Here is a 14,629-nt window from a genome sequence, read left to right on the forward strand (position 1 = left end):
TGGGCTTCAGAAAATAAGACTTTATTCCGCTCTGTTGGTTGACTCTGTTTTCAGTCCTGTTTTCTGCTTCTACCTAGACTATCTGCATCCAGATAAAACTGTTGCAATAGGGATTCCCTGTAATAAAGAGAACTTCTGACAGCTCTCCATGGAGTGTTGGAAGACCAATGACATGACCTGTGAGTCTAATAAAGCTAATGATGCACAAAAGATGAGCTGTGCCTGAGTTCCTCTGTAGGGAACTGGGAAACCAGAAAAGCAGAAGGATCGGCCGTGGGTGCTGGCGCTGAGCTGTTGTGACATGCAGGCAAGGTGCTCGGCAGTCTGTTGAACAAATGAGTGATGTACGGACATGCAGAAAGTCCATGATGACTATTTGTAAACCAGCACTTTGAGGAAGCTGAAACTGAGTAAGTACATGCCACTGTCTGGTCGCAAGGGGTGAGCCGCACAAATGTGAAACAAGAAGAAGAAATGACATGAAAAAGAGTCAGAGAGATTGGGCAGCCCCTGAAATGTCCTCAGCCTCTGGTGGTTTCTGAACACCTCCCTTCCGAGAGCATCTTCTCTGAGCTCTGCATTAAGCAAGGCACAGGGGGCAGGGTGGTGGTGGAGAAAACAGGGCATTTCCAAAATCAATCTATACCACAAGCGTCCTTGCAGTAAGATCCTCTTTCCTAGAGGGCCCTGGAGGGGGAGAAGCTGCCCAGAGAACTTAATAATAAGATGATGTCACCTATCCCTGGACACTTGCTGCATGAGTTTGGGCCTTTACATATTTATTTGTTTTAGGTGCAGGGGAGAGACTTATACAATTATTTTCAGGAAGAGGGCATGGATCATATACGTACCCAACAAAGAGGTGAGAGTCAATGTATAGCAACCCTTTAGCTATATAATCACTGTGGGCTTAGTATGCAGTCGGCAAAGTCACTGATTACAAGAACCAGGTGGAAAACTCTAAGAGCAAATTGGACCATGTGTTGGGGGGAAGGGGTAGGAAATTAGGCTGCTTTCCCTTATTCTATTTTTTATTTTCCTATTTTAAAAATTATTATTACTTTAATTGGAGCACAATTGCTTTACAATGCTGTATTAGTTTCTGCTTTACACCAGCGTGAATCTATTTATTTCTTTGGCTACAGGGTCTTCGTGGCCGTGTGCAGGATCTTTAGCTGTGGCATACAGACTCCTAGTTGCAGCATGTGAGGGTCTACTTCCTTGAGCAGGGATAGAACACAGGCACCCTGCATTGGGAGCACAGTCTTAGCCACTGAATCACCAGGGAAATCCCAGTTTTCCCATGTTCTGATCAAATCACAACAGGTGGTTTTGGGTCATACTAACATAAAGTCCAGCACCGTGGCTTAAACAACGTCAGATTTACTATCTTTTGTTTCTTTTGTTATGTGACATCTCCCTGATTCATCACTGTGCCATCCACAAAGCTGGCTTCATCCTACACTGATTTGTCACATGATTGTGAAACAGCCGTCCCTGGCAACTAGGTCTATGGGCATTCTCATTCACGCCCTGTCTGATGCTGCTGCTGCTAAGTCGCTTCAGTCGTGTCCGACTGTGTATGACCCCATGGACTGCAGCCCACCAGGCTTCTCCGTCCATGGGATTCTCCAGGCAAGAACACTGGAGTGGGTTGCCATTTCCTTCTCCAATGCATGAAAGTGGAAAGTGAAAGTGAAGTCGCTCAGTCGTGTCTGACTCTTAGCGACCCCATGGACTGCAGCCTACCAGGCTCCTCAATCCATGGGATTTTCTGGGCAACAGTACTGGAGTGGGGTGCCATTGTGTATTTCTCTTGCAGTCATTGAGTAAGAGTCCTTTCCTTTAGCCTGACTGGGCCCATCTATGTCACTTGTCTTCTCCTGGGCCCTGGTGGAAATTCACATCCTGAATGGCTACAGTCTAGTTTTCTGAAAGTGGTGAAGCATCAGAAGGACTTCCCTGGTGGCCCAGTGGTTAAGACTCTGTGCTCCTAATGCAGGGGCCACTGGTTCGATCCCTGGTTGGGGAACTAAGATCCCACATGCCATACAGTGAAGACAAAAAATAAGTAATAAAAAATAAATTAAAAAAGGAAGAAGCATCAGAGATTTAGCACTGGTATGGACTAGTCAGATCCAGAAACAAACAAGTTAGTTTCTCTTGAACTACATGGGTAGTTGAAGGAGAGCAGGGTGGGGTCAGGATTGTTTGGAAGGAGGAAGAGGGTGTGGACATTGGTAACAAGTAATCAACCATGCCTTTGCACATTCATATACAGCAGTAGAACTTCCTGTAGCTGTGGAGTGATCTGGACTGTGCTGTGCACAATGGCAGCCACCCATCACTTGGGGCCACTGTGCACCTGAAATGTGGCTGGTGTGATCGGAAAACAGAATTTTTCATTTTATTCAATTTGAACTAATTTCAGTTGGACAGCAGTCAGTATAGATATGGGGAATAATTTCTCTACTGTGAAAAAAAATAAGACAACAGAGAGTTGGGATGACATGTGTGAGCTAGACAGTGTGTGCTCCATCTAAAGGTTGGGTGGTTACCTGGAGTCACAGATGGTGACTATGGGAGAATGCAGGCATATTTTCATTTTCTCACGCTGCCTAACAAACCTCCGCAGAACTTAGTGGTTTAAAGTAACAGCTATTTAGGGACCTCCCTGGTGGTCCAGATTTCCCTCATAGCTCAGTTGGTAAAGAATCCACCTTTAATGCAGGAGACCTCGGTTTGATTCCTGGATTGGGAAGATCTGCAGAAGAAGGGATAGGCTACCCACTACAGTATTCTTGAGCTTCAGCTGGTAAAGAATTTGCCTGAAATGTGGGAGACCTGGGTTCGACCCCTGGGTTGGGAAGATTCCCCTGGAGAAGGGAAAGGCTCCAGTATTTTGGCTTGGAGAATTCCGTGGACTGTATAGAGTTGGACACGACTGACTTTCACTTTCTGGTTGTCCAGTGGTTAAGACTTCCATATTGGGAACTGCTGGTTCAATCCCTGGCTGAGGAACTAAGATCTCCCATGCCACACAGACAAAAAAGATTAAAAAAATAAATAATAACAACTGTTCAATCTGTTCATTTTTCTGTGATCTGGTTGGAGGTTCAGTGGGGCAGTTTTTCCTGTTGCTGTTTCTGGGGGTTACTTATGTGTCTTCTTTGAACGGGAAGGCCTGCTGGAAGGCTGGAGTGCTAGGACCCCTTCTCCATGGAGTTGCAGAATCTTTCCCAACACATGGTCTCTCCAGCAAGGTAGCTTGGTCCAGGACTCCCAAGGCACAAAAGTGGAAGCTGCCAGAACTTCTCAACGTTTACCCTGAGACCTACTCAAGGACACTTCTGCCACAGTTCCTTCACCAAGGGCAGGTCACAGACAGCCCTCTGGCACTGTGGCCTGCAAAGAATATGTAAAGACACAGATACCAGCATCGTAGCTCAAGTAGGGGCTTGGGGGAGTGGTCACTCATGTCACAGGCAGCCACAAGTCCCAGTATTGCCAGGGCTTCCGCCTGTTTTTTCAAGAGCAGCAGGGCATCTAACTTTACATGTGAAACCTCCCAGTGTTTAGCTATTGGCTCACTTTTCTGGGCAATGGCTGTATTGAAATGCAATTCACATACCATCCGGTTCATTCATTTAACATGTACAATTCAATGGTTTTTAGTATATTCACAGAGTTGTGCAACTATTATCATGATTTCAGAATACTTCACTACCACAAAATGAAATGCACAGGCTTTAGCCGTCACCGCTCAATCTTTCCATCCCCCCAGCACCTGGGTATCACACACTAGCTTAAATTCTGTCCCTATAGGCTTGCCTATTTTGGACATTTCACAGAAACTGAATCTTACATTATGTGGTTTTGACTCACTTCTTTTAAACACCACAATCAAAGGAAAACATTCCTGCCCGCTGAATATATTTTGCAGCCCCTGGGTACAGAGATTGGGGTGCACGGCAGACCTCCCGAGAACCAGGTACAAGTGCTTACCAGTCCTAGGTGCACATCCTGAGTCCTGTAACTGCCTTCCTCTCCCCTCCCCCCCACCCCACTGTCCCCCTTTTTGCCTGGCTTTATCCTTCTTAAATGAGACAATCTAATTGGGTTAGTTTGCTGTCCTTCAAAATGGCACATCTGTTTTGGGCAGAGCTCCAAAACTAAGTCACCATGTGATTCCGCTTGAAGAGCTTTATTTTCATTCCATGTTTAATGCAAATATTATTCTGTGCTTTGTCTGAGTGTATCATGCTGTCAGTCTTTAAAAAAGAGACTCATAGTTTTTGACTTATCTACCAGCTGGAGTATGGAAGAAGCACTGGACTAGGAATTAGTTTTGGAGCCTTTTACTCAAGTCTAAACTCTAATGCCTACTAGATGTAGGATTCGGGACAGGAATCCTGAGGGGGTTGCTTTTTCCACTAGCAAAATTTGGATACTAATATATGCTGCAGAACATCACAAGAGTCTCAAAAAAAAACAGAAAAAGAATAGGTGAACATAACAAGTTCTTCCAACACCATTTACAATTCAACAAATAGTCATTCATTTATTCATTTAATTCCATACATATCTATCACTGGCAGGTACTGTCCTAGATTCTAGGAATACAGTACCAGAAAAAAACAAAATCTTAGCACTCTGAGCTTTAAGGACAGCTACTAAACATCTTCACAAAACAAATAAGCATAAATTATAATGAGTGGTGTGTAAGAAAATTGTATCCTGTCTTCTAATGACATATAAAAGGGGGATCTGTTCAAATCTGGGAAGATCAGGAAAGGGACATTGGAGCTGACAGCTTAAAATGATTAGCACTAATGGATATGGTGGGAAAAGTCCTATGTTGGCATTCAGTTATCTCTCATTAAATATTTATTAAATATTTATCTACTGCCTGCTGTATGCCAGCACCTTGCTCTGCTACAGTCAAGATGTCAGACATTTTGAAAAATAAAAAAGTTAATACATGCTGCTTCAAGCCTTTTAGGAAGGACTACTTACCCAGATGACCTACCGGCAAGCCCACAATTTAAAATCCCATGGGAGGAGCCTGGTAGGCTGCAGTCCATGGGGTCACTAAGAGTCAGACAGGACTGAGCGGCTTCACTTTCACTTTTCACTTTCATGCATTGGAGAAGGAAGTGGCAACCCACTCCAGTGTTCTTGCCTGGAGAGTCCCAGAGATGGGGTAGCCTGGTGGGCTGCCGTCCATGGGGTCACATGACTGAAGCGACTTAGCAGCAGCAGCAGTAGCAGCCGCTGGAGTTAAGGATGGAGGAAGAAGAGGATGTGGTCTTGCTCGAACTAAATCATTATAGCCCCTTTTCCCAGTTTCTGAAGCATGCTGAGGACTGTTTCTGCAGGACACTCTTCAGTTCCACCACTGGTGCAGTGTCCCACGCGGTACCCGTGGCACTGTGACAGTGTCTCACATAGGTGCCCGGCGGTGGGGTGGGGAGGATGGGGGCGGGGGTGAAGCACGGTGACGAAAAAGACACACAAGAACCCTGCCGCCATAGAGTTCATAATTGTGGGGGCCACGTACAAGCTGGGGACAGAGGAATAAGCATAAAAACGTGGCGGAGAGTATGTGGAAACTAAAACAGGTTAATGGGATGGGCGTGGAATCCACTTTAGATGGACTGGTCAAGAAATGTTTACAAGGAGTCACCACTCTAGTTGAGGGCTGAAGGAAAACAGAAAGCCAGCCATGTGACAAGGAAATCGGCTCTGAGCTTGTTCTAAAGCAATGGCTCTCAGTGCCGACTACTTTGCACTCAGGGTTCATTTGGGAACATCTGGAGACAGCTTTGATTGTCACAACTGGGGAGCAGAGTGGAATGGGCATTTAATGGAGACTAGAGGCCAGGGATGCCATTACTCATCCTACAACACACAGGACAAACCGCCAAAAGAACTATCTGCTCCCAGAGTCAACAGAGACAAGATAGACAACATTCCAGGGCCGGGAAGCCGGCGCGAGTGCGGGGCCAGCCTGAGTACACTGCCTGGAGGGCAAGGAAAGGCTGAGATCACTGCAAGAAATCTGGGAACCTGCGAGCGCGAGACTCTGATTTTTACTTTTAAAACCCTCTCTATAGTCACGCCCCCGCCCTCTCGCACAACAGCTGGCGGAAGCCGGGCCACCTCCCTGGCAGACTTCCGGGGCGCGACCGGAAGTCCAAGCGGCATTCGCGGCAGGCTCGCCCTATGGGGACGCTCGTGGGGCGGGCCGAAGAGGCTGGCGGGACAAGTCTCGCGAGAAGGGCGGCGGGGACGGCGGTGGCAGAGCCGGGCAGAAGCCGGCAGAGCGGCCCGGGGGGCGCCGCGCGAGTGGGCGCATGGAGGGCGCTGGCGACGAGAGGGCGCCGCTGCTGGGCGCGCGGCGGACGGCGTTCGCGGGCCGGCGCGCGGCGTGCGCGGCCGTGCTGCTGACGGAGCTGCTGGAGCGCGCCGCCTTCTACGGCGTCACGGCCAACCTGGTGCTGTTCCTCAACGGCACGGCGTTCGGCTGGGAGGGCGCGGAGGCCAGCCAGGCGCTGCTGCTCTTCATGGGCCTCACCTACTTGGTGTCGCCGTTCGGGGGCTGGCTGGCCGATGCGCGGCTCGGCCGGGCGCGCGCCATCCTGCTCAGCCTGGCGCTCTACTTGCTCGGCATGCTGGCCTTCCCGCTGCTGGCCGCGCCCGCCACGCGCTCGGCGCTCTGCGGGGCCCCCGGCCCTACGAACGTCCGCAATTGCTCGGCGCCGCCGTGTACCGACACACCCACTCGCTACTGCGCTCCCGCAGTGCTTTCCGCGCTCGCGCTAGTGGGCCTGGGCGTGGGCGCGGTCAAGGCCAACATCACGCCCTTTGGCGCAGACCAGGTGAGGGGTCCGCAGGTGCGAGGCGAGGGGGCGGGATTGGCTGCGGACCCGGTAATCCAGGTTATCACCCGGGCTGCCTGCGGTGGACGCTAGCGAGCGGAGCTGCAAACTCGGGGGGCCACCTTCCAACAAAGGGGCCTTTGGGGTTGATTCCCGGGGGCGGGGACAGAGGCGTTTCGGTACTAGGCATCCGCAAGTGCAAAGGCCCTGGGGCCAGAATAGAGGGTTGCTCTGGTTGTCATAGCAGCTGCAGTGGCTTGTTGTTGCAGCACGGAACACATCAGAACATGTATTGTGTACAACACCTACAACACGTACACGTATTGTACGCCTTAAACTTACAGAAGGTTGTCGACAAGTGTGTCTCAAACAGAAAAGAAATGGGAGCAGAGGTGGCAGGTAGGGGCTTGTCATGTGACGCTTTGTAAAGAGTTTGAGGTTTGTCTTGAATACAGTAGGAAGCCTTTTATGGGGTTTGAGCCGAGGGTAATGTGATCTGATTTACGTTTCAAAAATATTCAGTCTCTGTAGGGCAGGGGCCTGGCAGCTGGGGCCTGCCAGCCAAATCTGGTCTACTTCCTGTTTTTGGAGAGCCCGCAACTTAAGAATAAGAATGATTCTTAGGTGCTTTTTTTTTTTTCTTTTTTCTTTGAAAAAAAGAAAGTTTGTGTGTGTGTGTGTGTGTGAGACAAATGAAACTGACAGGAAACTCACATTTTAGCCTCCATAAATAAAGTTTTATTGGACCACAGACCTGCACCTACCTGGTCACCTATCAGCCATGCTGGGACTGCTTTCACAATAGGATAGCAGAATCAAGTAGTTGTGATGACAGACTGAATGTTAAAATGTAAGCTGTTTACACCCTGCCCCTTCACAGAAAAAGTTTGCAGTCTGGTATAGAGCTTCAGTTGTATGGAAGGTGCTGACACCAGGTAGATTAGGTAGGAGTCTATTGCACTGGCCAGGTGAGAAATTAGAGATTTGCATTAGGACGAGGGCAATGGACAAGGGATGAAGTGGTGGATTTAGGATGTTACGAAGGTGGTGGTTGTTGGTTAGTAGCTAAGTTGTGTGTGACTCTTTTGCGACCCCCCCCCCCCCCCCAATGGGCTGTAGCCCGCCTGGCTTCTTCTGTCCATGGGATTCTCCAGGCAAGAATACTGGGGCGGGTAGCCATTCCCTTCCCCAGGAAATCTTCCCGACCCAGGGATTGAACCCAGGTCTCCTGCATTGCATGCAGAGAGGGCGCCAGAATTGCTGGCTGATCTTATGCAACAGAGAAGGCAACTCCTAGGTTTCTGGGCCAAGTAGCCATGTGATTTCCAGTATTTACAGAGGGCCTACTGTGCATCAGGCCCTGTGCTGAGTACTTTGCCAGTTCATAGGACGCCTCTGTTGTTACTGTGCCCATTTTGCAGATAGAGAAATGAAGACTGAAGAGGTTATATCATTTGCCCAAAGTTACAGAGCTAGTACGTGACTGAGCCGGGCTTCAAGAACTTGCATCCTTTGAATCGGAACATCAGTCACATCTGTGAAAGGCTATTATGGTGAGGCGATTCCTTATAACAATGCTGGAGATAATAGTTGCCTAATGTCCTGAATTCCTAACCTCTTTCCTCCGCACCATGGAATGTGCTTTACATACCTGAACTCATTTGAATCTCTTATGAATCCTAGACCTATTTTTAAAATGAGGAAATGGAGGTGCAAAAAGATGTGTTTCTTTTGTTTTGTAGTGAGTGGCCACACCGTGCTTTAGGTGCAGGCTTGACTCCTTAATGTGTACTTTAGCTGAGATGGGCATTCTGTGATGGTTCTGCCAGCCTTCAAGGCCAGGACTGGGAGTTCTTCATCTTGTGTTTTTGTTTTTTTTTTAATTTATTTTATTTAGTCTTTTTTTTGGCTATGTTGGGTCTTCATTGCTGCGCTCACGCGTTCTCTAGTTGCAGGGATTGGGGGCTGTACTCTTTGTTGTCCACAGGCTTCTCGTGGTGGCTTCTCTTACCGCGGAGTACACGCTCTAGGGCGCAGTCGTGGTTGTGGTGCTCAGGCTTCAGCAGTGGCGTTAGCAGGCAGGTTGATAACCCCTGGACCACCAGGGACGTCGCTCCATCTCTAAAGACAAGGCCACAGGACTACAGTGCGTGCTGAGTGTGTAGGTTATGCCCCACTGTGCTGAGTGCTCTTCCTACACTGTCTTACATAAAACCCCGCAACAATTTATATCCCATAATTATCCCTGTTTTACAATAAACAGAGGCTTAGCAGGTTTGACCAGCCCTGGTCCACTGCAAGTGAGTGGGGAAGCTGGATTTAAACCCAGAAAGTCTGACTTAAAAATGACTGCTTTCCAGTAGATAATAGATAAGTGATCAATACTCCTTAAAGAGTGGTCCCATAGAAGTTCTCTAGAAGGCATGACAGAATTTGGACTCTTTTGATGTTTAATTAAATGTGGACATTAAAAAGAAATGTGCTGTTCTGCAAGAGAATTGACCCAATCTCTCTTTTTTTTTTTTGACCCAATCTCTTCTGACATGACACCGTCATGCAGAACAGATTCAGGGCGATCAAAGATTTGACCACCATACACAGCTTTGCGATTGTAGCCCACCTTCTTTAAAAGTCATTTATCAGGATGACTGGGATAACTTGGTTACAGACCACATAGTAGATAAAGTTGGAGAAGGCGATGGCACCCCACTCCGGTACTCTTGCCTGGAAAATCCCACGGACGGAGGAGCCTGGTAAGCTGCGGTCCATGGGGTCACTAGAGTCAGACATGGCTGAGCGACTTCACTTTCACTTTTCACTTTCGTGCATTGGAGAAGGAAATGGCAACCCACTCCAGTGTTCTTGCCTGGAGAATCCCGGGCACGGGGGAGCCTGGTGGGCTGCCATCTGTGGGGTCACACAGAGTCAGACACGACTGAGGCGACTTAGCAGCAGCAGTAGATAAAGTTGCATTGATGTTAATTTCTTAGATGATGGTTTGAGGTCTTGTAGAAGAACAGCCTTATTTTTAGGAGATTAGTGATGAAATCTTTGGGGTGAAATATGATGCTGCAACTTAATAGTTCAGCCAAAAGAGTGTTTTGTATATGTACAGAAAAAGAACTCAGGATGTAGATGAAAGCTATGGGTGTGTATGGTTTACTGTTCTTCCAACTTTTCTGTATGTTTAAAAATTTTTTAAACTGAAGAAGAATCTGCCTGCCAAGCAGGAGACCCAGGTTTGAACCCTGGGTTGGGAAGATTCCCTGGAGAAGGAAATAGCACCCCACTCCAGTATTCTTTCTGGGAAATCCCGTGGACAGAGAAACCTGGTGGGCTACAGTCCATGGGTTCGCAGGAGTCAGATACAACTTAGCAGCTAAATAGCAGCAGCAGCAGCAAGGAGATGGCCATCAACTGATGGATGGATATATGCGGAATATACTTTAACAGTAAAAAAGAGATGAAGTACTTGCTTCAGTGTGGATAAACCTTGAAACCATCATGCCGTTGAAAGATGCAAGGCACCAAACACCACATATCATAGGATTCCATCTATATGAAATGTCCAGAATAGACAGCTCCATAAAGACTTAAGAGATGAGTGGTTGCCGGAGTCAGGAAACAGGGGAGGGGAAGCCCCTGTGAACAGAACCAGGTTTCTTGCTGGTGTGATGAGAAGGTAGAATTGGAAAGCGGTGGTGGTTGGACATCTGTGAAGACTGAAAAAGACTGAGTGGTACATTTCAAAAGGGTGAGTTTTATAGTGTGAGAACTGTATCTCAGTGGAAACGAAAATGTTAGTACCTTCAGCTGGAGTGCCTGCTGTGTGCCAGGTGCTGGCTGGTTGAAGGGGATTTCAGAAGTCTCCCCTCCCTCCCCTGCAGGTGCAGGGAGGTATGGCCAGGAGCCTGCTCTCTGGGCATGAAGCCTGTAATCTGTTCTTCAGGAGGAGCTAGTTTGGCATCTCCTGGCCTGTCTGAGTTTGAAGAAATCTATTTGTATGTTTAAGGATTTTTTTTTTTTAATCTTGGCCGTGCCCTGCAGCTTGCTGGATCTCAGTTCTCTTACCAGAGATTGAACCTGGGCCACTGCACACTGCCGGATCCTCACCACTAGACCACCAGGGAGCTCCCAGGAGCTTTTTTGTTTAATTGAAATATGATTGATTCACAATGTTGTGTTAGTTTCAGGTATACAGCAAAGTGATTTGGTTATACATTTATCAGATCAGATCAGATCAGTCGCTCAGTCGTGTCCGACTCTTTGCGACCCCATGAATCGCAGCACGCCAGGCCTCCCTGTCTATCACCAACTCCCGGAGTTCACTGAGACTCACGTCCATCGAGTCAGTGATGCCATCCAGCCATCTCATCCTCTGTCATCCCCTTCTCCTCCTGCCCCCAATCCCTCCCAGCATCAGAGTCTTTTCCAATGAGTCAATATCCTTTTTCTGTTTCTTTTCCACTATAGTCCATTACAAGGTATTGAATATAGTTCCCTGTGCTATACAGTAGAACCTTGTTGTTTTTCTGTCTTATATATAGTAGTGTGTATCTGTTAATCCCAAATTCCTAGTTTATGCCACCCCCAACTTTTCCCGTGGTAGCCGTAAGATTGTTTTCTATATGTCTGTGAGTCTGTTTCTGCTTTATGAATAAATTCATTTGTCTGCATATAAGTGATATCATGTAGCATTTGTCTTCCTCTGCCTGACTGACTTCACTTAGTGTGATTGTCTCCAGGCCTATCCATGTAGCCGCACATGGGATTATTTCATTCTTCTCTGTGGCTGAGTGGTATGCAGAAGGTACCTTTTAGGCTTCTCTATCACTCACGCCTTTGTGACAGGGCTTCTGGGAAGCAGTCTGAGGGAGAGATGAATGGGCCCAGGCTGTGCAGCTCTGAGGAGGAGGCCTTGGCTGGCTTTGGAATGAAGACTTACACCACAGAGTCCAGGGGCGATGCTGATCTGAATTCTGTCAGCCCCACCTTTCCCCCAGTGCTTAACCTTTCTAAGAGGTCACAATCATTCTTAATGGATGGATCTTGTATTTGAAATTGCAGACTGAAAGAACTTATTTTACAACAAGAGCAAAGCTACATTTCACCTAGAGGAAAGAAAAGTTGCACTCGTGTGTATTTAAAGGAATTTTTCCACATCAGCCTACTGTTTGACTCACTGCACAGGATCCTGTTCTTCCAGCTGCTCTTTGAGTTGCAGCAGTGGTGTCTTTTGACCAGTCACATGATGGTCTTGTTTGCCCTTGATCTGGTGGGGCAGGAAGCGAGGGTACAGATGGTGATGTAATGTGACCGACGTGAATTGAGGGTGTCAGTCCAGGGCACAGAGGCATGTGATCTGTAGTTTACAAGGGCAGCTTCCCATTTGTTCCAGAAAATTACTGGTATGTGGTTATTTAGGGCTTTAGTAATAGGCTTAGGTTTTTAAAGTAATTTGGGTGCATTACACTTGGAAGTTCAAATAAGTTGATTGCCAAGTTCACCCGGGTGTGCGCAGCATCTCTATAGACAGTGGGAAGGGCCCTGAGATATTTCAGTTAATGCATAAGTTGTCTGTGTTAATTTTCGATATTTTGTTTACTGGCCCTCTTCCCTTTTAAGTTTGCTCCCTACCCTAATTACTTGTTTTCTTATCTTTAGTTATATTTTCTCTGTAGCCATTGGCCTGCTTAAAATTTTTTCTTCCCTCTGGTTTGTTCCCAGGAGATCACGAGTATTTGAGTCCATTTTAGTGACATGGTAACCCACTCCAGTGTTCTTGCCTGGAGAATCCCAGGGACGGGGGAGCCTGATGGGCTGCCGTCTATGGGGTCACACAGAGTCGGACATGACTGAAGTGACTAAGCAGCAAGGGGACCTCCTTGGTACTCCTGGGGTTAGGACTCGCCTCTGCTGCAGGGGCATGGGTTCAGCCCCTGGTTGGGGAACTAAGATTCCAGAAGACACATGGCACAGCCTAAATAAACAAACAAATGCATTGTGTCCTCAGGGGGAGCTGTCTTTCTTAGAAACATAAGACATCCTACATACAAATCATTTATTCACTCATTAGTCTTGCCATCATTTGTTCTTGGATCTCTGTTCGTTTCTGACGTGGAAGGGAGTCAAGTTTAAGCTCATTCTGATAACGTGAGGTTTGTTTAAAAACTCAGATTTTCAGTTTTAGACGGTGATTACCACATAATTACTTCACGCATATTACTTATTACCATGTTGTTGCTGTTCAGGCATTAAGTTGTATCTGACTCTTTTGCGACCCCAGCATATTTCATCATGTTGGATTAAAATTTTTTGGAGGGATACATGATTCTGATTCTGTATTTACACCTGTACTTTGATCTTAAAAAATAGAAGTTAAAATGTTATATCACATAATATGGCTGCTAAAAAGATGGTTTTTGTGCATCATAACTGGTTGTTTAAGCCCCCAGTGAGAACCTCCTTTCTTACTTAGATTACTCTGTGGATCAGAATTCAGATCTGTTACTGGACCAGAAATTTGTCCAACCTTTTCATAACCTGTAATGTAAGGACAAGACAACAGAGGTTCCCGAGACAGCAACACCCGGCAGTCTTTGTACACAATCCAGCATCAGCCTTTAAACCAGGAGGTTTGTTAAAACATTTTATGAGATGAAACTGGCTAGAAATGACTGGCTCAAGCACATTCTCGGGGTGTCACGTAGATGTGAAAAGCTATCTTCGGGGAGGGATGTTACAGGGTGCCCATGCCCACCCAGACTGTCTTGTCTGCACCAGGACAGGCCCCCACTGGGTAGGTCTTGAGGAAGGTGCTTGTGTAACCTGGTACTTCTGTTTGTCTATGTTCAGGAAGTCAGTGATCTTTGAACCTTTAAGGAATCCTGTTCTTATCAGAACTTCTTTTGATTCCCCGAGAGGTTTTCTGGTCTGAAAACAGCACGTGGTTTTAGTTGCACTCTCTAATTTTCCTCTGGTTCCAGATGTATCAAGGCTTGGAGCTATATGGCTTTGAGTAGAAGTCCTCTGGAAAGTTGTTTAAAACGCAGACTCCTGGGCCCCAACCCCAGAGATGATGAGTGTCTGGTCCTGGATAATAATAGGTCCTGTGAATCTGTATTTTTAAGGAGCATTCCTGGCATTCCCAAAGCACGTGGTCCCTGGGAGTTACTTTGAGAAATGCTCTAGGATTTGTTGAATTTAAGTATATTTAAGAAATCTGTAATAATTGAAAGTATAAAACACATTTTTTGTCAAGGGACCCTTGAGCTTATCTGTAAACACCGTTTGATTGTGCTGCTGTTTTTCCCTTTTTTTTTGGCCGTGGCTTGTGGGACCTTAGTTCCCCAAAGAGGAATTGAACCTGGGCCCCAGAAGTGAAAGCACCAGGTCCTAACCACTGGTCTGCCAGGGAGTTCCCACATGCTGCATTTCTTAAAGACTGTGATGACAGCAGTAATTGATAGAAAGCTGTATCAATGTATCATACTATTTTATATATATGTATAAAGTGGGTTTCCCATGTAACGCTAATGGTAAAGAATCTTCTGCCAGTGCAGGAGATGCAAGAGACCTGGGTTCGATCCCTGGGTTGGGCAGATCCCCTGGGGGAGGAAATGGCAACCCACTCCAGTATTGTCTGGAGAATCCCATGGACAAGGGAGCCTGGCAGGCTACAGTTGATGGGGTCACAAAGAATGACACGACTGAGGGCACACACACACACACACACGTACACATACATA

General features: G+C 47.0%; 1 protein-coding gene across 1 annotated transcript in view; it reads left to right on the forward strand.

Annotated features, from left to right (window-relative positions):
* Positions 1-6,281: 6,281 nt before the first annotated feature.
* Positions 6,282-14,629, forward strand: part of SLC15A4 (solute carrier family 15 member 4) — a 29,245-nt gene continuing 20,897 nt past the window's right edge. The window contains exon 1 of the mRNA XM_019977690.2: positions 6,282-6,881. Within this exon, the coding sequence (XP_019833249.2) occupies positions 6,357-6,881 (525 nt within the window). The 5' untranslated portion in view covers positions 6,282-6,356. The remainder of the gene's footprint in view (positions 6,882-14,629) is intronic.

This window comes from Bos indicus, chromosome 17, assembly GCF_029378745.1.
Source record: "Bos indicus isolate NIAB-ARS_2022 breed Sahiwal x Tharparkar chromosome 17, NIAB-ARS_B.indTharparkar_mat_pri_1.0, whole genome shotgun sequence".
In the NCBI taxonomy this organism is placed as follows: Eukaryota; Metazoa; Chordata; class Mammalia; order Artiodactyla; family Bovidae; genus Bos; species Bos indicus.